Raw genomic sequence first — 22,914 nt, forward strand, 5'->3', positions numbered from 1 at the left:
GTGTTAGTCAGGCCAAGGCAACAATGTTGACATAACCAGTAAGACTGATAGTAGTAGTACCAAACATTTTCAGTAAATAATTCTGTTTTGTTTTTTTCCCCTCAATTTTAAGTGTTACATACCCATACAACACCGATTATTCTGATATAATTCTACTAAACTATTATTATTATTATTACTTTTACTCCAAGGTGGCTGTCCCTAGCGGGTAACAGGCTTCATGGTTTGGAAAGGGCAGCATTTGAGCCGCTGGCCAATCTGCAACACCTGGAACTGGGACATAACCCCTGGGAATGTGACTGCAACCTCCGCGATTTCAAACACTGGATGGAGTGGCTGCTGTACAGAGGTGGCTGTTTGATTTATGTTACAAGAACTTTTAAAGGCTACGCTTGATTTGAACTGAGGGAAAAGGACAACAGGCTGAATGGGGTCACGAAGGAGTGGGCAGAAACGAGAGGTTATGGGGCTGGGTATTTGTTTCCATTTCTGCAACACCGTGCTTCTGGCTGTATAATATAAGCGCATCAGTGTGATAATGCGCATTAACGCGCTCATTGTGCGCTTCCTTGTACTGTATCCACGTGTCTCTGTGGGCTGTTAGTACATCAGATAACCGCAGCTGCTCTCCGCTCTCTCTCCTCATGTGTAAAAATCTACATTCACCTCAGTGCCTTGGGCCCCAGCTGCCCCGCTAATGAAGCATCTCTTCTCTTTTATGCTCTATTCTCCTCTCTGCTTCATTCTGCTCTCTTCTGCTTTGCTGGGCTTAACTCCTGCTAAGTTCAGTACACCTCATAGGACACTGGACATCATAAGATGAGCAGACAAATTGCATGAAGACATTTCATAGCTCAACATGTAATCATGGCAGTAGCAGTCTTGCAGAAAGTAAGACAAAGCTTGAGAGCAGCCTGTGTTGACTACTATATATGCACAGCTGTAATATCTGGAGATATTTGTAGAGAAAGATGTGTTTGTAAAAGAGTCTTCTGTCACAGGCTGAGATAAAAATCTGGGGGCTAAATACTCATTCTGTCTTTCTGTTTTGCACCGCTTTTATCTTATTGTTTCTGTCACTTAACCTGCCCTATCTGAAAATGCAGATCAATGGCTTTCTAGCATGTGACCTTGTTACGAATACTGTGTTTGCAGGCCTGTACCCTCGTGCCACCAGTGGGAATTAGTGACTCAGATATTTCTCGTGTCTACACATGCTACCGCTTTTTGCTGAAGCCAGGCATGTCATCTCATGAATTATACAAGGGTTTAGTTGAGGCTATCTCCAACCTAGCGTTGCGGGCACAGTAAACTTGGTGTCTGTGAAGTGATGTATGACTCATCCCAGTGTTGGCACAGCCACCCACGTCTTTCCCACGTTTTCCGTTAATTGGTAGTGCTTTACCGACATAAGGCGTTTTATAAATGACCTCTCACTGTCCTCTTGTCTCTACACCTCTGTCTCTCTCCATTTAGGAGGGAAGGTGGATGCGGTGGAGTGCACACTACCGAAAGATCTGCGTGGGCGAGACATCCGTGGCGTTCCGGTGGAAATGTTCAACTACTGCCTCCAACTCGAAGATGAGAACGGAGGGGGTGAGGGTTCTCGTTCGGGACAAGGAGGCGGTCCTCCCTGCAGCAGGAACGCTCTCAATCCCAGCGGGTCGACGCCAGTTTCTGACAGCAGCGGCAGCACTGCTGATGATTCCTCTTCAAACACTGGAAGTGGAGGAACAGGTGGAGAGGCTCCACAGGACTGCACCCGCTCTCGCTACCGACCTGTAAGCGTGCGGCGCGCCATTGGTACGGTTGTAATTGCCGGCGTGGTGTGTGGCATTGTTTGCATAATGATGGTGGCTGCCGCGGCTTACGGCTGTATCTACGCCTCCCTGATGGCCAAATACCAGAGAGAGCTAAAGAAGAGGCAACCGCTAATGGGGGATGGAGAGGCTGATGGAGAGGACAGGGATGAGAAACAGATCTCCTCTGTTGCCTAAAGGAGTGATGGCATGGGGGTTTGGCACGTCAAAGGCTTAGGGATGAAAAGGGTGAAAATTAAAAGGGCTCAAAGAGATGAGAGATGGAAGAGCTTGTTTTAAACACACAGACGGTTATAGTATCTCTCCCTGTGACTCTCAAACTGACACCTCTCCCACTTTTTGTCTTCCTTTCTTTTTCTATTTTTAACCTCCTCCACTCTGTCGTTTTCTCTAACATACTCCCTCACACACACACCTTATCTGCTCCCAGATTCTCTCTTCCATTTGGACCCGTTCTCACTGCAGTATTCATTCCCAAACATCCCTCCAACTCGCCTACCAGCCACCTACTGCTGTTGAATTTACCAGTATATTGGCTAGGAGAAAAAAAATTGGTTCCTCTCTCTCAGTATGAAACATATCATTTAAGTAGTTACAGAACACTCATGGTGCACGGTGAGCCAGTTTTTGTAAACCTGGGCTGAGATATCAGGGATTCATAATTTGTACGGTATTGACTGGACCAATATGAGAAGAATTTCTTGTATCAGGAAGTAGCCTGCAGTTCTCAGTTTATCTGTAACCTTCTCCTTCTCAGCCTCTCCAAAGCCAGTAAACCCCTCAAGAAACCAAGACCTGAGCACAGACCCGTTCACTCTCTTCTGGACTGATCCTCCTCTGATTTCTCCTCGACCTCCAAGACCTCAAGAAAGAAACTGACATTAATGAGGAGAGCTGATAGAAAATTAAGACGATTTGTAGATGGAAATCCGATCTACTACTTTATCAAAGGAAAGATACTGAGGCTAGATCTGATATATGTAACAGAAAACCATTTGGATTTACAGATGAGCATTCATTTATCACATTAGTGGGACTCTGGCCTGTTCGGATCAGACTTCACTTTTGCTCTGGATCTTCTGTGGACTAATTCGAGCCTGGAGGTATTCAAAACTGAAGCTGTCCATGAGATTCTGACTTGGATCTTATCAATCAGCTCAAGGAGGATTAAACCATATGACTGGAATGTTGAATTTGCTGTATTCACCTGCTTCAGAAAAAGCTCCTACTTGTTTGATGCTTAAGATGGTTATGATAAATGTCCGGACAGATCAAAAGAATCAGATCAAATCCATGTTCTGGTGTTACTTGGACTATGCTTCTGGATCAAGGAAGATTACACCACAGTTACTGAGATCCAAAGGACCACAGACTTTGCTTTAAAGCACATGCTCTTTGTTCTGAACTCATTTTGAAACTCCTTTCACCTATCAGAGGTGAAAGTTTGCTACTATGGCATAAAAAAAAACTCTCTGAGAATCCTGGTTTTCTGGCAAGGACTACAAAAATTCATCTATAGACTACAAACTTCAGGCTTGTGCACTTTATTTCCCTAAACAGATTCCCTCTGGCCTCTCTCTTTCCGTCCTGTCCTCCTTCTTTCTTTCTAAGATGGATGAATTGCCTGGAGGGATTATTAAAAAAAGAGGGATTAAACTAAAAAAGCTGCTATTTTTACCCCTCCTCCTTCTCATCCCTTTATCTCGCTATCTTTTTTTTCTCTATCCAGTGCTATTTGAGGAGGTTTTTTCACACTCCTTAAAGACTCCATCCTTATGTGCATCCCTTCTCCCATAGTCTTGTCTGTTTGTTTTTCTTGAACAGTCTGCAATATGCAATGGAAGTTGCATGAAAATGTCACTGCCAAAGAGTCCTTGTGTTTAAAAAGAAAACGTAATTAGCATTAATTTGAGAGGAATCGCTTGATTAACACTCGTTTCTCAGTGCAGTCACAAAAACGGTTTGATTGTTTGCTCTTTACGTAGTGTTTTCATGAGTATCCCTATCTATGGCCTGGTAAACGTTATTATTTTACAGTTAGCAGAGTACAATAACTAACTTAAGTTCCTCCCATACTAAAACTATCGTTCCCTCTCAATTTTTGATTGGCTGCGAATAAACTTATATTAATAGTGTGTTATCTTATATCTGGGTATGATGCAGATAAATATTATTATACTAGTCTTCTATGGTGTGTTGGCCCAACAATCCAGAATCGTTTAAAGTAGCCGTTTACGGTTTTTCTGTATCAATTCATGATGTATGTGTTTTATTGTGTTAATGGCTTCTATGTTCTGTTTTAGATTTAAATATCTGTGTAACATTTCTTTGTTGTTTCCATTTATTTGTGTTGACTAGCTGGTAAGGTTTCTGAAAGAAGCATAGAAAGAGTTTACCAGCTTATGCCTAATGTTAATCTGGTTGGGATCATTTGGCATAGAGCTCTAACATGTTTTTTTTTTTTAATTTAATAGCAGTGGCTTTATCTCCTACAAATATTTTTTCATAATGCGACTTAATCCCTGTTTGTACAGGATTAGTATTTCCAGGAGGACCAAATTATATCCCTGCGTGTGTATTTCATGCACACAAGTAATGTCTGTGTTTCATTTAAATATACTGACATAAACTCTGGATATGATGGCAAATGTTGATTGGAAAGTACTTGTACTATAAATAATAACACCTACCTTTTGACAGGTATCTACATGTTCCTTAAATGCTCCCAAATTTTCATTTAGAATTGCCAATGCATCTTCTGTAATCTTAAACTGGAATAAGGCAAAAAAGGTGTTTAATTTTCCTAATTAAGTGATTTCCATGATGAGGCTAATATTATCACAGGAATTCTGTAGGTAGGTAAAGTAGGCATCGAGGAATGGACTTTTTACTTCACAAAGTATGGCAGAGTTGTTGTTATGATGAACGACTGGAAGCCCTTGGGTAATATTTCAATCATGTGCAAACAGAGTTATTTTAAAATAAGAAACAGTATTTGCATTTATGAAGATACTTTCTGTCTATATTGCAATTACAAAGATGTCAAAATCTGTATCTACAAGCTTATTTTTAATGGATTGTTTTTACAATATAATAACTATGTTCAATATGTATTTAAGTTACAATGAGAACAATTTGGAAAAGGTCAGAAAAAGTAAGTCTAGCTCTTCTGGATGCAAGAGAGCTGACTGATGACCAGACAGAGCATCTCATCATAGAGTTCAAAACACCTTGGGTGTACATTATAACTTAAGATTTGTCCAAATTTAATAACAATGGCTGCTTCACTAACCTGAAAAGATGCAGAAAGCGCTCAAGCAAAAGCAATTTCCAAATTAGCTTCACAGTGGACGTCTTCATGGATGCACATGCTGACATTAAATACTGTGTGATATAACCTTGAATTTTAGAGACTCTGAGGTAGCGCCGTAACGAAAGCAAAAGCTAAACTCTGTCTATGAATCCAGAAACACTGTCCTCTCGCCCCCTGGTCTGCAGGTCTTGTGTTGTTTGTAGCTAAGTATCTTAGCTAGCTTGATCCTGTTCCTATAGTCTGTGTGCATAAAGAACAATAAATTCTAGTTTGTTACGTAAAAACTGCAGCAGCCATGATGACCAAGGGCCTCTGAGACTACACTGCTCAGAAATCTACATGTGTTGTGTTGTTATGATGATTGTGATTATGACAATGATGATATGAAGATGGTGATGAAGCATTTCCTAGTCAATATGCATTGTTTTAAATAAAAACATATCACACCTATGTCATATCTGCATTCAGACTAAATATAAGGTTTAAAAGAATATAAGGACTATTTATTTAATAAATATAATTTGGATTAAAGAGCACATCAGCAGATATAGGTGGAATAAGTATACAATGTCGAAAACACATTAATTAGCCTATAACTTCTACTACTGTGCAATAGATAGCATCCTAACCAACTGCGTCACAGTCTGGTATGGGAATTGCTCTGTTGCTGACCACAAGGCACTGCAGCAGGTGGTGAAAACCACCCAACGCATCACAGGGACTCCACGTCCTGCCATTGAGGATGTCCACAAGCAGAGGTGTCTATGCTGGGCACGCATCATTCTCAGGGACTATATCTTCCCAATAAACTCTTCTAGTTCCTCCCCTCCAGAAGGCTCTACAATAAGCAGGTTTAGGACCAGCTTCTTCCCCACAGCTGTCACCCTACTAAACTCAGTCCCCTGCTGAACCTTTCCATTCACAGTCACTTAACCATCTACACTCCTCCTCCCCCTCATCCCTCCCAATGACCATGAACATGACTGTCATTCATTCTCAACATTCACTGTATGCTCACATTACAGTACGTACTTACACTGTTCACTGTTCAAGAGTGCTACTCTTCCACTACTGTAGCTATATTCATAGCACTCTGTAGATTACCACACATCGGTACCTCTGTATATTTGTTCATAGTACATCTGTATATCTGCCCCTCTGTAATATAGCAATATAGAACATCTGTATACAGTTCCCTCTCCGTAAATCGCTACCTTATCGTGGTGGAGGGGTTTGTGTGTCCCAGGGATCCCAGGGGCTATGTTGTCCGGGGGCTTTTGCCCCCTGGTAGGGTCTCCCATGGCAAATTGGTCCTGGGTGAGGGACCAGAAAAAGAGCGATTCAGAAGACCGTTATGTGGAAAACATTGAGGGAACAGTTTACCCTGCCCGGGATAGGGTTACCGGGGCCCCGCCCTAGATCCAGGCCCGGGGAGGGTGGCCGAGGGTGAGCGTCTGGTGGCTGGGCCTTAGTCCATGGGGCCCGGCCGGGCACAGCCCAAAAAAGGGGATATTGGCCCATCCTCCCGCAGGCCCACCACCCGCAGGAGGCGCCGTAGCAGTCGGGTGCATTGTGTGCCGGGCGGCAGCCAGTAGCGGAGGCCCTGGCGGACTGATCCCTGGCTACCAAGACTGGCAATTGGGACATGGAATATCACCTCTCTGGTGGGGAAGGAGCCTGAGTTAGTGCGTGAGGTTGAGAGGTACCGGCTAGATATAGTCCGGCTCACCTCTACGCATGGCTTGGGCTCTGGAACCAGTCTTTTGGAGAGGTGCTGGACTCTGTCTCAGTCTGGAGTTGCCCCTGGTGAGAGGCGGCGGGCTGGGGTGGGTATTCTCATATCCCCTCAGCTTGCTGCCTGTACGTTGGGGTTCTTCCCGGTGGATGACAGGGTTTGTTCCCTGCGCCTTAGGGTCGGGCAATGGGTCCTGACTGTCATCTGCGCTTATGCGCCGAGTGGCAGTTCAGAGTACCCAGCCTTCTTAGAGTCCCTGGGGTGCTGGAAGGTGCTCCACCCGGAGACTCTGTTGTCCTACTGGGAGACCTCAATGCTCAGTGTGATTGGCAGGAACGGCCTCCCTGATCTGAACCCGAGCGGTGTTTTGTTATTGGACTTCTGTGCAAATCACAGTTTGGCCATAACAAACACCTTGTTCGAACATAAGAGTGTCCATAAGTGCACATGGCACCAGGACGCTCTAGGCCACAGGTCGATGATCGATTTTGTAATTGTATCACCAGACCTGCGATCATAAGTTCTGGACACTCAGGTAAAGAGAGGGGCTGAGCTGTCAACTGATCACCACCTGGTGGTGAGCTGGATCAGGTGGCAGGGGAGGACACTGGACAGACCCGGTGCATCTAAATGCATAGTGAGGGTGTGCTGGGAACGCCTAGCAGAGGCCCCAGTCCGTGAGATCTTCAACGCACACCTCCGGCAGAGCTTCAACAGCATTCCGAGGGAGACTGGGGACATTGAGTCTGAACAGACCATGTTCACCATCTCCATTGCCGAAGCTGCTGCATTGAGCTGCGGCCGCAAGGTGGTTGGTGCCTGTCGTGGTGGTAATCCCCGAACCAAATTGTGGACAGCAGAGGTGAAGGGAGCCACCAGGCTGAAGAAGGAGTCCTATCGGGCTTGGTTAGCCTGTGGGACTTCGGAGGCAGCTGACAGGTACCGACAGGCCAAGCGGAACGCGGCTCAGGCAGTGGCTGAAGCAAAAACTCGGGTGTGGGAGGAGTGCCAGAGAGAGAGGCCATAGAAAAAGACTTTTGGACTGCCTTGAAGAGATTCTGGCAAACCGTCAGGTGTCTCAGGTGTATAACCACAGTCTTTTTGTAGTCACTGTAGTCACTTCGACTGAGAAAATTGTCGGGCAGTGGAAGGAATACTTCGAGGACCTCCTTAATCCCACTGACACGTCTTCCAAGGAGGAAGCAGAGTCTGGGGATGAGGGGGATGACTCGCCAATTTCCGGGGGCGAGGTCACTGAGGCAGTTAAACAACTCCTTGGTGGCAGAGCCCCTGGTGTGGATGAGGTCCGCCCCGAGTTCCTCAAGGGTCTGGACGTTGTAGGGCTGTCCTGGTTGACACGCCTCTACAATGTTGCATGGAGATCAGGGGCAGTACCCCTGGACTGGCAAACCGGGGTGGTGGTCCCCATCTTTAAGAAGGGGGACCGGAGGGTGTGTTCCAACTCAGCCTCCCTGGGAAAGTCTATGCCAGGGTGCTGGAAAGGAGAGTTCGTCCGCTAGTCGAAGCTCAGATACAGGAGGAACAATGCGGTTTTCGTTCTGGTCGCGAAACACTGGACCAGCTCTTTATCCTCTCAAGGATACTTGAGGGCGCATGGGAGTTTGCCCAACCAGTCTACATGTGTTTTGTAGACCTGGAGAAGGCATTCGACCGCGTCTCTTGGGGTGTCCTGTGGGAGGTGCTACAGGAGTATGGGGTGTCTGGCCCATTGCTACGGGCCATTCAATCCCTATACAACCGTTGCAAGAGCTTGGTTCGCATTGCCGGCAATAAGTCAGACTCGTTCCCGGTGGGTGATGGGCTCCGCCAGGGCTGCCCTTTGTCACCGGTTTTGTTCATAATTTTTATGGACAGGATTTCTAGGCGCAGCCAAGTGGCGGAGGGCTTTCACTTCGGTGGCCTCAGAATCTCATCTCTGCTTTTCACGGATGATGTGGTATAAACATCTGTATACTTAATTTACTTGTACATAATCTGTACATAACTACTCCCACCTTTTACACTGCCTTTATCTGTATATAATCTGCTCTTCTTGCACTTACTGCTCTTTGCACTTCTGATTAGATGCAAACTGTATTTCATTACCCTGTATTTTTAAATGTGTAATGACAATAATGTTGAATCCTAATCCTAATCTGAATATAGGTATATGTTTTCCCATACTTTTCCCTCTTTTTCCTCTCACCTTTCATTGTTCTCTCTCGGTCCATTCCCCTCTCAGTTATCAATTTATCTCTTTGTCACTTCTTCTCCTATCATTTTTTAATCTTCTCACCTTCCTTTCTCTCATCTCTGTCTCTTTATCACTTGCTCAGTCTGGTCTATTGTGTGCCCTTTTTGTCTCCACCCTGATCTTACCTCCTTTTCTCGCTCATTTATATCCTTATTCACTGCTTCCTCTCCTCCTCCATGTAAAATGTCTTCTCTTTATTCTTTGCCTGCTCTATCCCTCTGTCTCTGTCTTTTTTTATTTACCCACACTCATCACTCTTTCCTCCTCTTTTCCCAAGTCTGCCTCTGCATCAGTAGGAATAGGTTTATTTATATACAGCATGTCACTTATGCCACAGAGATATTCTAATCCATTGCTGAGCCCTCAGACTGTATAACCACAGTCTTTTTGTAGTCACTGTGCACTGATTTTGGATCAGCCTCTGACACAGGAAATCCATGGCCTTCTTGAAAGAAGAAGAAATTAAATCTGCCACTAAATGAGCATGAAAGCTGAGCACAAGATGCACAGAGATGCTGATAGACAACTGACTGTGTTCTGTCCAGATAAACACTGACACTCAGTGGTTATACGTAGAATTGCAATATTTTTAGATGCTTAAAGTCATGCAAATATTAAATATATTTTGTATTTAGGATTTATTTTAGTTAATGTGTAATTTGCAACATTATTAGGTGCAAACATTTGTGCAATTTGAAACACAGAAGTGAAGATAGTCATCATATATCCAATCAACTGAAAAAAAACAAGTTCAAACTATTTGTCTTCACATTTCTGTGCTTGTCTTTTTATTTTGGCACATGTGTGCAAGCTGTGCTTTTCATTGTGCTTACATTACCTTTCTCATTCTTCACAATGCATAAGCATGTAATGTGCATTACAAGGAGTGAATACACCTTTAAGCGTATGTGCTCGAGTTCCTTGACCAAGCAGCTTCTAAATATTTGATTTTGCTATGTGAATGTTACTCTCGACAAGAAACCCTCCATTGCAGTAAGTAACAAAGGTAGAGAGGAAGTTAGGGCAAAGGGGTATGAGAAAAAAATGACATGACAGGGAAAAGAAAAAGGAAACACAGAGAGGAGAAATGTGATGTGAAGGCAGACAGATCTGACAGCTTAGGAAAGCAGAGGCTAAGAAAAGAGAGATGTATGTGAGGATTTAAAGAGGAGCATCAAAGGGTGAAACACACTGAGTCATGTGCTTGTGAGAGACTTGGTGTGTGTATGTGTTCCTTACACACACATACCAATAAGTTTATAAAACCATCCCCTCTGAGTTTGCTGCAGCTTGGAGAGAAGTTGATGGACTTGGCATCTAGTGATGAACTTTAACTTTTGTGCCCACGAAATGGTGATTATTATATTTACTCAGAAAACACTTTATTAGATACTCCTTGCTAGTACTGGGTTGGATTTGTTAGCAGCACATCCTCAATGTAACTCTCCTGTTTCACCACATCCCAGAGCTGCTCTATTAGATTGAAATGCATTGGCTCACAAAAGTATTCGGCCCCCTTGAACTTTTCCACATTTTGTCACATTACAGCCACAAACATGAATCAATTTTATTGGAATTCCACGTGAAAGACCAATACAAAGTGGTGTACGAACGAAAATGGAACGAAAATCATACATGTTTCCAAACATTTTTTACAAATAAATAACTGAAAAGTGGGGTGTGCGTGGCTGTAATGTGACAAAATGTGGAAAAGTTCAAGGGGGCCGAATACTTTTGCAAGCCACTGTATGGTGACTGTGGAGGTCATCTGAATACAGTGAATGGACTGCTTTGTTCCAAAAACCAGTTTGAAATGGTTTGAGCTTTGTAACATATAGTATTATCCTACTGGAAATAGATCAGAAGATGGGTGCAATGTGGTCAAAGGGGTGGACATGGTCAGCATGAACACTCAGGTAGGCTGTGGTGTTTAAAGAATGCTCATTTGGTATTAAGGGGCCCAAAGTGTACCAAGAAAATATCTCCCACACCATTATATCACCAGCATCCATTGATACAAAGCCATTGATACACTGAACCACTGATCCATGCTTTCATGTTGTATATGCCAAATTCTGACCACACCATTAAAACGTCACAGCAGAAATGGAGGCAGGCTAAGCAACCCAAATCTTCTACTGACCAAGTTTCAGGTTCCTGTTCTTGGCTGAGAGGAATGGCACCCAGTGTGGTCTTCTGCTGCTGTAGCCCATCAGTTTGAAGGCTTGACATGTTGTTCATTCCGAGGTGCTCATCTGCATACCTTGGTTGTCACACCTGGTTATTTCAGTTGCTGTCGCTTTCCTATCATCTCAAAGAAGTCTGGTGATTCTCTTCTGACCTCTGACATCAACATGATATTTTTACCTAGAAGACTCCTTGGATATTCTCTTTTTTTTCATACGTCACTTAAAATCAACTTTCTGATAGCCAGTTGGAACTTTGTCTTGACCATGTCTTCTTGAATATAACCACTGAGTTACAGCCATGTGATTGGATAATTAAATTAATTGTTTTAAGAGCACTTGAACAGCAGTTGAACCTGAAAAAGCTGGTGAATGTATAATTCAAAAAATGTTGTTGTTATAACCATATTTTTTGGAATATATCTCATTTATACTGTACACATATCAAATACTGTTTTTAGACATCATAATTATTTCACATCCATCTTTCCTTTGTAGCTTGTGGTTTAATGAAACCCCATAATAGATTCAGTAAGCCAAATTGTAGGTCTAAGTTCAGCCTTTTGCAACAGTGTGGATTCTAAACCAGCAGCAAGAGTAAGAATGTAGCAAAGGAAAGAAAACTGAGAAACTGTAAAAAATGACAATTGGCAAGGCTGAGAGAAAGACTGAAACATGTATTTTAAACTCTTTCTCATATCTCCCTTATCTCCTGTTTTCCACTTCCAAATTGAACACGATTTTCACACCTGAGATTATTTCTAGGAAAGCTGTGGAACACAGATAAGCGCGTGTTTGTGTCAGTGTGTTTAACTGTGCTTCTGTCTATCTGTCATCGTAATGAGACACCAAATGCTGACAGCCACGCACGCAAACTTGTTCAGAGATTCTTCGCTCGGATAATTATGACTGATGAGTGTGTCAGTCACAGATGTACTTACCAGGGCAAACACACACAAACACACACACAAACACTAACCTGCACATCAGTGAATCAGTGAAACAAAGCCAAAGACTCTGAACGTACAAAATGAGACGCACTCACACACTCAATTACAACTCCCTTTTTTTTTCAAATGCAATAATGTGACACATTCATCAGTGTCACAAGGGGCCAGAACTTAAGCCAAACAAAGCAAAGTCTTGCTGATAATTCACAACACAGGCAATTAACATCCACTCAACAAGTTCGAATGTCATCAACAAATCCACCAATACATTTTGCAGCAAGCTGAATTTACTTGGTGAAAATGTAAGAAAATTCAGACACGGACGAGGGAGAAAAGAACAAAAGCGAGAGAGCAAACTGGAGAACAATATGCTTTAAATATGCAGGGGTTGAGTGTTTTACAAGAGAAATGGAAAATTTAGAGGCAGAGAAAACACTGAAAGAGCAATGAGAGGTAAGAGGAGATTAAAAAGAAATGAGAAAGAGGGAGGCAGCGGTGGGATGAAGCATGTGTGCAAGAGACAGATAGGGTGTGTATTAAAACAGAAGTTGTCATCCTACCTCCAGCAAGTGCAGTTTTCTTGCCCACCGTCACAGTGACAGCAGTGGCAGCAATCACGATCCTCCCTGCTGGTAGAACAACACACACAATTAGCAGGTATTTACAGTACCTTATAAATCCAAGTATGTGTGCATGCACGGATGCCTTCCAGATATACAGACATGCAGGATTACTGTATGTGCATGCGGAAAATGTTCTTAGAAACATTTATATCCTCGTACACTTAGTGATTGTGGCAGTTGAAATTTAAGCATGTCAAAAATGTGTGTTTTTTAAATAAAACATATATATGTGACAGGCTGACTTGGACTGGAGAGGTAGTTTGGATTAATGTAATAAATTTGCACATGCTTCTTCCGTGCATCTACTCTGAGCCTTTGTGGCAGCTGACGCCAACTGTCATCAAACCACACATACCAGCCAGATTAACATTTTAAGCCATTATGTAACACAGATTATGAGAGCTAATCGAGTAATACATTTATAACAGAAGGATGTTGTCAGTGTGTTATATTAGTCCATGTGCACCGTGTTTATATTTCTGTTATTCGGTCACTAAGACGAAAAAGACACAATGACAGCATGGGAAAAAAAATAATGCCCAAAAAACTATGTAACTAAGATGGCTTTACGAGAAGGCTTTCTAAGAAAGGAGAGGAGGTTTCCATACTTTAATTGCATGCTCATGCAATGAGAGAGAGAGAGAGAGTGAAAGAGAAAGAAGGGAAAAAAAGAACGACAGACCAAGAAAAAGTCAGAAGAGAAACAAATCGAAAACAGGGACAACAGGATTTATCTGCTAAAAATCAAATGAAAAAGAGGAGGCATGCCAAGTAAAAGAAACAGTTTTCCTCTACCCTCCTCCTCCTCCTCATTCTCCGCCTCCCTTTGATTATTCCCTCCCTCCTCCGCTTGGGTTTCCACCTCTTCTGCACTCAAGGTGGCGCTATAGTCAGCCTCATAGTCCCTGAATACATCTAAGAACAACACACTACATTTATCAAACTCCTAATACGTATTGGGAACTAGTTTATATTTAAAAGTGCATCTCACAAGCGTGGAAATACACCACAAAATGATTATCACCAGTCAACATAAAGCCCCTAAAATTCCTTTATAACTCTAAAAAACTATGCATGTAAGTCGAAGGAAATAGATGCAGAAAATACACAACCACTGTGTTCTGTCATTAGGAGCAGCAGTGTTTCCAGCTGCACACTGTGCACTGTGTAGTGGAGATTAAATTTACATTCCTGCCCTCTGTCACAGGCTAAATCGCTTTAATGCCAACATATTTTTCAAAGCTCTTTAAAAATACATTTTATTCCAGTGGAGCAAAATAAGAGAATTTAATCCAGAGGCAGGGAAAAGCCAGGTTCAAACTTGCATTCTTTTTTTTCTGACTTTTCCTTTCTCAACTACAAAAAAAATGAGGTTAGTATGATGTGATGGCAAAGATGACACGGCTGTTAATTTTCACACTCTGATGCTGAAAACTGTTCATCAAGACATATCTTAGGATATACATCAAGCTGGATGAAATACTTTACACTTTGCCTCAATAAAAATCACATTTCCCGATCTCTCCTAACCAGTCAAAGAACTTTGTTGATGCAAATAAGAATAATAAGAATAAGAAAAACTTTATTTAGGGAAATTCACATGTCTGACGGGGCTCATCTGCTATTTGTATGACACTTGAAAAGGCATACGGGCAGTGGGTGCGAATGTTCTCCTGTATCTCTTCACTTTACAACAAAAAGAGAAGAGTCTTCCAGTACTGATGTTTCCTTGAAGATGTTATAAAGTGGGTGATCAGAGTAGATCGGGATGGTTTTTTTCATGATGTGTCAGGATTTATGCAAACTGCATTAATATACATAGAGGGAAACAGAAAAGAGCAGCTGTACCCCCCTGACGGTACAAAAACTAGCCTTACATGGCGTATTCGTTACTCAATTTGCTGAACATTGCAAAAAAAAAAAGAAAAGACACCATCATAAATAGTATTTCGTAGGATTTGTTGTTTTTTTTTTATTTTGTGGGTGTGTGTATACTAAGTAAAGGTATGTCCTCTTACCTCTAGTGTCTTGTCTGGGCATGTAATATAGAAACTTTCCAGCTGGGTACTCAGCTGCTCTGCGGTACCACACTGGGAAATGGTCCAGGGTGAACATATTCTCCTTGTCTGTGGAGCTCAGGAAAGACCTGGGGAGAGACAAAATATGCTAAAAGAACAACCCATTACTTATTTAACAAGAAGAGTCTTTGACACATGGAAAAAAGCAACTGGATAAAGTGGGAAACTAAAATTGGAAAACAAAAAATAGTGATATTAAATTGCCTTAACAAGACAGCCATTGCTTTTCAAGAGATATATCTAAAGAAAGGATTTACTAATGTTGAGAATAACAGATTAATGAATATACATTAGAGTTAAAGAGACTATAGTTTGGGATTGCTTGTAATATTGCAATATGGCGATTAATAGGTGTAATAATACAAATAGAGGGGATTCCCGGAATTGGAACAAAGAACTGGGGTGCAGGGCAGGAGAACAGCCAATCCCAAACCCAGGACAGGAAGCCACAGGGACAAGCCTGGGGGAGGGCAACCCCAGGGTGAACAATAGAGAGAGTAGTGAGAGTAGTGGAAGACTTATTTGTATCTTCATCTTTGCTTAAATTGATGGTTGTAGCTGTGTCTGTCATATCTCAAAACCCTGATGTCTAAATGCAAATACAGCCTAAACAGAAGTCAAATGTTTTGGATATATGCTAATTGTGTTTCTACACAGAAAATTCTCCCAAAAGATGCCACCTGGGTGTCAGGGATTAAGTTCAGTTTACCTTTAATTAACCAAGACGGGGGCATAAAGTCATCATCAGGTCTTCAATTACCATCAGTCTAAGGTAAACCTTTTATAGAGGTTTTTTGACACCAGTTTCTATTTGGTTTTGGATATAATAGCATGACAACATAGATGCAGTTGGACTTTTCTTACTCACTTGCCAATTCTTTTCTCGATACCGGCATACCTCAGAAACCTTATGAGGCCTGAACGGGTCCCTAAGAATGCTGTTTCAATTCCCTCATCCATACTGAGAGAGCAAGAGGGAGAAACAAACAAACGCACATACACACATAAAGAGGAAAAATATATGTTAGTATAGATAAGAATCACCAACTGTGTAAAAAGTTGGTGGCATGAACTGAAGGAACATTTGTGTTCATTGTCACCTGGATACGTTGAGCATAAGGGCGTTCCAGTAAGCTTCCATGGGAGCCGTGACCACAGCATCAAACAGCGTTTGTTGCAGCAGCTGCATATCACCTGTTCAGAGAAAGCAGAAGGAAACATAAGTATAACGGTGTGCTTTTAGACTGCTATGGTCCCTGAGTTCTGGACCCTGGGCTTTGCGTTTTGCGAGTTAACGTTTCTTTTGGATTTTGAGAATGACCCTACAGTATGTTTGAGTGCTGTTTCTTTTGTAACATTGCTTGTGTTACTTGTTCTTCGCTACCTCCCTTGTGGGGGTAACAAAGTATTCCCTGTTTAGATGTCTTCCTGATTCATTTTGGTTACAGTTTTCTATCTTGTGCTGAGTTTATTTCCAGTTTCGAGTCACGTCGTGACTCATTACTGTCTATTCCCTGTTCTAATGTCCAGCATATTAGTATCTCCCTGTGATTCAGTATTCTCTGGCATATTTGATGCTGAGTTGTACAAAACTCACCATTAAATGCTTACTCCTGCACATCGCACAAAGTCACAAGTGACATATATTTATTGGTATATAAACTTAGCAGAAAAATGTATTAAATTTTGGTTTTGCTGATTATTTCTTTGTTGTAACAGTGCTTCTTGGCAATAAATCAGACCAAGACATAATAAATCCTGGACCCATGAAAAAAGTAATCATCATAATAACTTACTGTATGTGCAGTTTATTGGATCGGATGACTGAATTCAAGAAGAAGCAAAATTTATTTATTTAATACATATAAATGGCACCATTTAGGGGGAAATAAACAGCGGCATAAGATTTATTACCAAGAAGCAGCAACAAAAAAATATCCAACTAAACACACATTTTTATACTTCTGACATTGATGCATTCATGCGATGCTTGACATTAAGTCACGACTTACACTCCAGATCTGGCTCTTTGCCTGTGAGGTATCGTTCCACAGCTTGAAGCTGACTCAGCTTGCGGTGTGCTGGGTCAATGTCTGTCTCACAGTAGGTCCTACAAACGCACACATATGTCAATTAAGCACGGTGAGGACTTTCAAATATAGTCAAAGTTACTAAATAAAAACGAAAGAAAGAAAAAATAACCAACAGTTTATGCAACTGTTTCTTGTCTTAAAATATATATATTCTCCTTTGTTTATGGGCACCTTGTAGTATGTAACATGCTATTACTCCCAGAGGGTGGTGGTAATGCACCTTAGAAGCTATTTGCCAGCCACCATTAAACAACAAAAACTTTTTTTTTCAATGTGACTATTTCAATCTAATATAAGACGATAAGATGTCTATAAAGAAAATAAAGAATATAACAGTAAAATGCAATAATACTGCTAAGAGTGAGACAGAGATTAATGCTGCTGAAAATTGTGAACTCAGAGTCGTCATAAGCACGCAGAGCTGTAAAATAAATATATTATCTCAATCTAACATATTTATTAACATTATTAGTTTGCACTCACTGTGCAGCTGCTGCAGATCAGAGATATGAAATTTTTGATACGTTTAAACACAAGGTTACTCAGTGCATTCAGATTTAACTCTCTCCCATTTCCTAATCCAGGATCCAGGGAAATCACATTAGTCTGCTACCAGATCAAAGAGAAAATTAATTTTATTGATTGAATGTTCTCTTTGATATATAGCCTACAAATGTGACCCATCAATCTTCTAATTTGGGTTCAAGCAGCTGCAATTGCAGCAGTGTAAAAGAGACTGAGCAGCAGATTAGGATCAACATAAAACATTTATACACAAAACATTTATTTTCTGCATCAATGGTTTATGCTGAATGTAAGAAAATTCCAGTGACAATGCCACACATACAGTTTGCACTGCTGTAACTTTACAGCTTCATTTGATGTAGTTTATAAGCTCTGACCGAATAAGCTCTATTTATAAAAAAAATAATAGTACATCAGATAATCTAGACAGCACTTTACTATAAAAGCTGTCTAATGAAAATGTGCTGTTACCAACCGATTTCAAAACCGAAACCTGCTCCAGACCAGGTTATGTGTTCAGCTTAAGTTAGGGTAAAAAGGAACCACTTTAATTACACTAAAAACTCTGACTTTATGTGCAACATAGCCGGTGTTCGGGTTTGTCAGAAGTCACCGGATAAACCACCCTGTAGAAAAATGGGAAACACGACCTATCTCACAACCTGTGACTCTGCAAGTTAAACTCACCACTCGTCGGCTATGGTTAGATCAGGAGCCAGTAAGTCGTGAAGACCTGAGTAAGAAGAGAAGTCAAGACATAAGCCAAGGTGTATGAAACCCAGACACAAACGCAGATAAACAGAGATTGGACACTTACCCTCTTCAACAGAGACATTTCCTATGAAGATATACTGTCCATATCCTTGACTCAACACTATACCCAGACTGTCAACACAGAGAAGGCCAACACCGTTACAGTATGTGGGAAACTTTAAGAAGGCAATATAGAAAATGTAAGAAGGAGACTTGTTTTGTTTATATGTTTTGTTTTGTTTTACTGGAGAATTTAAGGAATTTAGTAAAGTTTAAAGAAACTGGACAAACCTGAATGGTGTCTCATTGATGACAGTATAGTAGTAATCATTCTTCAGGAACATCACTCTTCTCTGTAAGAAAAACAGGCTTCATAAACACCACAGTGAGCACAAAAAGACAGCTTTTCTATTGAAAAAAGAGGTACACGGGACAAAAAGGGGAAATAACTGATATAATAGTCACTAAGTCTCCTTTTACGCCAACAGATTCCTGAAGAACAAAATTACTCACTCCTTTATCAACTGAAGTTTTCACATCTAAAGACAAGTTTCCGGTTTCTCCTTTAACCATGGCGGTCCTCAGCTAAAAAAAAAGTTAAGCTATATCAGGACCTTAAAGTATAAGTCAAAGAAAATAAGTGAAATTAAAGGGTCAAAAATGTGTGTAAGTGTATGTTACCCACTTTTTCTTCGCTGTCTTCCCATTCCACTTCTGACAGATCCACACTGTTGTAGTTGGGTTTAGGCTTTAGCTTCTTACCCTCTTTATACTGCCATACACAAGCACAGGCACACAGACAAAAAAGTATGCTTTTAAAATAAGAGGCATATACTCATAATCCATTATCTAATACCAACAAAAAAATCCTCGTACCAGAGGTCGCAGGTCAGGATGAGACAGGATGTACCCATTATTGGTGATGAGGTAGGCGTAGCCATGAACACCCAGCTATAAAAAGACCATAAGCAGACAGCCATAAGGAAGCAAACTGCTGACAGTACTGAAGTACAGCATATAATGTTACAGGGTGTGTTACTTTCTGGTTTACCTTGTATCTTGTAGCTAATCTCATCAGTTCTCTCAAGGCAACATCAGTTCCTACTACTCCCAGTAGAATCCCGTGAGATAACTTTATGAGGTAAAAATATCATTTTAGAATTTTAAATATATCAAAATCACATTAAATAGCGCTCACTCTGAAATGAAATATAAACAATAAGCTCAAATAAAATCTGAGATGATACCAGCATGAAGCCTCGATGGAGTATTGTGAACTAGCTGGAGATAAGTGAGTGACTTTTTGTAATTCTTTGTTTTCCAGGTCACACTGTTAGAGCAGTGGTTTTATTTTGCAGCCAGCTCTGATCTGAAGAAAGGACTTTTTTGATCTGTGGTTTAAAAGTTAATACTGAATCAAACAAGGCTTCCAAATTTAAGGCAGCCTGTTTCTTAGCAGATCAAGGCTGGTTCCTTCTGTTTTAACCCTGTTTCTTATACAGATTTATGAATATAAACTCCCACTTTTGTTATGATCTATCACAATTTCATTTCAATTTAATTTACCATTATCAACACAAAGACACAATGTGAGGTCAAAGTTGTAAAAAACTACTTACAGTCTCTCTCTTCTTGCTGAACACAGGCATGGCTACTGAGGTCATCAGGAGCAGGCTTTGTGCCTGAGTGTTGAACAGCTGTGATACAATAAACACACTTTCAGATAAATTAGTTAGCCTGTGGACAAAAAATTAATTAATTAATAAAAAAACAAAAAAAACAAATCCAGGTTTGTTTACAGAGTTTGAAAAAATAAGTGATTTGGAGATACTAGCTTTTTTCAGAGTTAGCTTGTTGAATTATTACTTTCCACTTTAGATTACATTTCAAACTGATTAAATGAATTTATAATAAAGCATTTTGAAAAACCACTTGAAATGTGGTTTCAAGTGAAAAACCAAGACTTACAACATTAGACCAGCTGGTATCTCGAGGATGAGCTAACTTTAGCTTTAGCAAAAGCTACTGGAGTTAGAAGAAACTACTAGAGGTGACTAAAAACTGACAACCACTAACTAAACAAAACCTAAGCATGTCTTACAAATGCTACATTTCATTTTCTTTTTCTAGCTAAAGCTCTAAAGCTAGCTCCACATACAATTACCTTTTTTGTACTTGGCAACTGAAGTTAATGGTAAATGGGGGAAAAAGCACACATGAATGGCTAAAGAATAACACCTCCAGTAAGATTGTCAAATTACAATGTAATATTTCTGTGGCCAAATGAAAGGGAGGAAAACATAAATTCATAAGAAAAAATAAAAAAATGTTTAATATTAAATACATGTAATAAATGTGCCAGGGAGGTGGTGCTTTACATCTGCATTCTTTATAATGACCATAGTCTAAATATTCAGAATTAAGTGAATATGTGAATATATTTGCTTCCTTCCTCATTTCTCTTTATATATTTAGTTTTTGCATATTTGCTACACTCACATGTTTCAGATCATCAAAAAATATTAAACAAAGATAAAACCAGTTCATTTAATAAATTTTGACAAAAATAATAATATTAAACAACAATAATAAGACAAGCAGACTGACCACACTGTCCATATAGGCCTCAGTCCAAATGATGTCATGATCATGGTTGATGACCATTGGCCGGCTCAGAACATGGAGGTACTCCATAACGTTTTCCTGGACATCAGCCAGTGTTGAGACATGTGTGTAATAACCTGCAGAAGACACAGAAAAGACACACATGTATTGTAACTCGTATCATAAACTACTCAGATGGAAAACTGAGAAGCGTTTTTTTTTTTAGTTTTTGGAAAATAAATTGTTCACCTATTATTTTTAACTCAGGTTTATGCCTTTGGGTATTAAATTTAGAAGAAGAAACTCATTTATCAGACATCAGAACACCCTGTATTCCAAAACATGAAACAAATATCCCAGCTTGAATCTCCGACTGATACAAATATGTTTTTGACGTTCTTTAAATCTTGGCTTAGTCTAAGGTTTGTGGCATTTCTACAAGTGGGAGACAGTGACGTCAGTGGGATACCTGCAGTGAAGCTGCTCAGCGACAACAGGCTACTGAAGCTCTGCCAAGTGAATATGTGCAACATATTTCCCCTTGGTAACATCTCCCAAGAGCGCTGGTGCAAACACTATTAAGCAAACTGAAACTGCATCCAGAAGGTTTAAGCAGAAGCTGTTTGCAAGAAAACAGCAACAAAATATCTGTTTGACAGATATCTGCCTGCTAGTAGAAGCAACTATCAGTTTATGCAACAAAATGGATTGCACCTGTTATAGAGACACAGTTATGACATTTTTGGCCAGGGATATGTTTGCAGTGTATCTGTGCTGATTATCAGTTATTTAGCCATGGATTTTAATATGCTAGAAGGAGCTAATGTGATTATTTCCTAAGCTGCTGCATGATGCCTTGTAATTCACAAGAGGGCAGCACCTGATACTTAGTTCCTCATAGTGCCACCTGGAATCACCACAGGGCCAGCACACCTCTTTTGGGAGCACCAGGGGTTTCGTAAGATTCAGAAAAATATTCTTTTTTACAAAAAAATATTCTTTAATCTTCAATTTATTACTGTTGCTGTCTTCCTGTAATGATTATGAAGGATTTGTCAGTACAAACAAATGTGACAACACAAACTAAGCCACCAAATTTAAAGACACTGGGCTTTACCCTTGTTGTTGCAGGCAATCCATTTGACATTTTCAGCAAACGTCATCTCCCGTCCAATCAGATAGGTGAACACTCGAACCTGGAGAGAAAGTCAAGTGCTATATGTAGTACGGCGTGATAAGCCACGCTAATTTAATACTCAGCTACTACAGCTTTTAAAGGATGATATTTGTCTGTGCTGGTCTTTATAATACCCGTCGTTCCGGCCAGTTAAACTCTTGAAAAACATCTTGGAAGTCCTCCATGGCTCCGTCTGTTATCAGCATGATTGCCTGGTTACACAGGCTGCCCTGCCCCAGTGCAGTAGCCTAAACACATAAATATGCACATCCAGTTTAATCAGTTTTAAAAATCTGCACTCAAGCTCTGTGTACTGTGGAGGTAGGAATTCCTAAATAACTTTGCTTCGCTATTATTATGGCCAAGGGGTAGCAGTTGCTATGATTGTGGCAAGGAAAGACAAACCTCATTGAGAATCCTGAAAGACTCCTTCATTGCTTTTTTTACTTTGCCCTCTCCTTTCACATGAAGCTGTTCCACCAAAAGCTTGAAATGCTGGAGCGAGACCCAGAAAAGTAAACACACAGACACTGTCAGTGAGCCAATGCGCTTCCCTTCGGGCAAACGCAGCCGAATTAGTCACAACAGAAAAAAGAGAGCGAGGGAGACATAGAGAAGAGAGCGCAATAGAGAGATTATCCCCGGCTTCCTGGCACACTGACCACTAACACCAAAGCTACTGCAACACCAGAAGGTAATCAAGATTAATCAACACACAAACAAAGACAGATTCACATGCACATATGAGGAGGAGGAATGACCATGTAAAAGTGTTTTACTCAGTTTTAGAAAGCTGTAAGTGT

The 22,914-nt window shown here is 40.8% G+C and overlaps 2 protein-coding genes across 4 annotated transcripts in view; one reads left to right on the forward strand and one right to left on the reverse strand.

The window, feature by feature from the left end:
- Positions 1–5,583, forward strand: part of lrtm2a (leucine rich repeat transmembrane protein 2a) — a 29,304-nt gene extending 23,721 nt beyond the window's left edge. The window contains exons 6-7 of the mRNA XM_084909478.1: positions 192–349; positions 1,477–5,583. Of these exons, the coding sequence (XP_084765604.1) occupies positions 192–349; positions 1,477–1,997 (679 nt within the window). The 3' untranslated portion in view covers positions 1,998–5,583. The remainder of the gene's footprint in view (positions 1–191; positions 350–1,476) is intronic.
- cacna2d4a (calcium channel, voltage-dependent, alpha 2/delta subunit 4a) overlaps positions 1–22,914 on the reverse strand; it is a 100,162-nt gene that overhangs the window by 62,594 nt on the left and 14,654 nt on the right. Inside the window, exons 11-28 of one of the 3 annotated variants that reach the window (XM_084909467.1) lie at positions 22,517–22,606; positions 22,246–22,359; positions 22,052–22,130; positions 20,938–21,071; positions 19,950–20,027; positions 19,382–19,462; positions 19,207–19,281; positions 19,016–19,102; positions 18,844–18,915; positions 18,622–18,683; positions 18,395–18,462; positions 18,265–18,310; positions 16,972–17,069; positions 16,060–16,153; positions 15,828–15,920; positions 14,900–15,027; positions 13,677–13,796; positions 12,819–12,887 (exon numbers count right to left, since the gene is read on the reverse strand). In XM_084909467.1, the coding sequence (XP_084765593.1) occupies positions 12,819–12,887; positions 13,677–13,796; positions 14,900–15,027; positions 15,828–15,920; positions 16,060–16,153; positions 16,972–17,069; positions 18,265–18,310; positions 18,395–18,462; positions 18,622–18,683; positions 18,844–18,915; positions 19,016–19,102; positions 19,207–19,281; positions 19,382–19,462; positions 19,950–20,027; positions 20,938–21,071; positions 22,052–22,130; positions 22,246–22,359; positions 22,517–22,606 (1,588 nt within the window). The remainder of the gene's footprint in view (positions 1–12,818; positions 12,888–13,676; positions 13,797–14,899; positions 15,028–15,827; positions 15,921–16,059; positions 16,154–16,971; positions 17,070–18,264; positions 18,311–18,394; positions 18,463–18,621; positions 18,684–18,843; positions 18,916–19,015; positions 19,103–19,206; positions 19,282–19,381; positions 19,463–19,949; positions 20,028–20,937; positions 21,072–22,051; positions 22,131–22,245; positions 22,360–22,516; positions 22,607–22,914) is intronic. The other 2 variants (XM_084909466.1, XM_084909465.1) reach the window with 2 other exon arrangements.

The sequence above is a fragment of the Perissodus microlepis genome, chromosome 17 (assembly GCF_051167445.1).
Source record: "Perissodus microlepis isolate ML-2025 ecotype Zambia chromosome 17, ASM5116744v1, whole genome shotgun sequence".
NCBI classification, from domain to species: Eukaryota; Metazoa; Chordata; class Actinopteri; order Cichliformes; family Cichlidae; genus Perissodus; species Perissodus microlepis.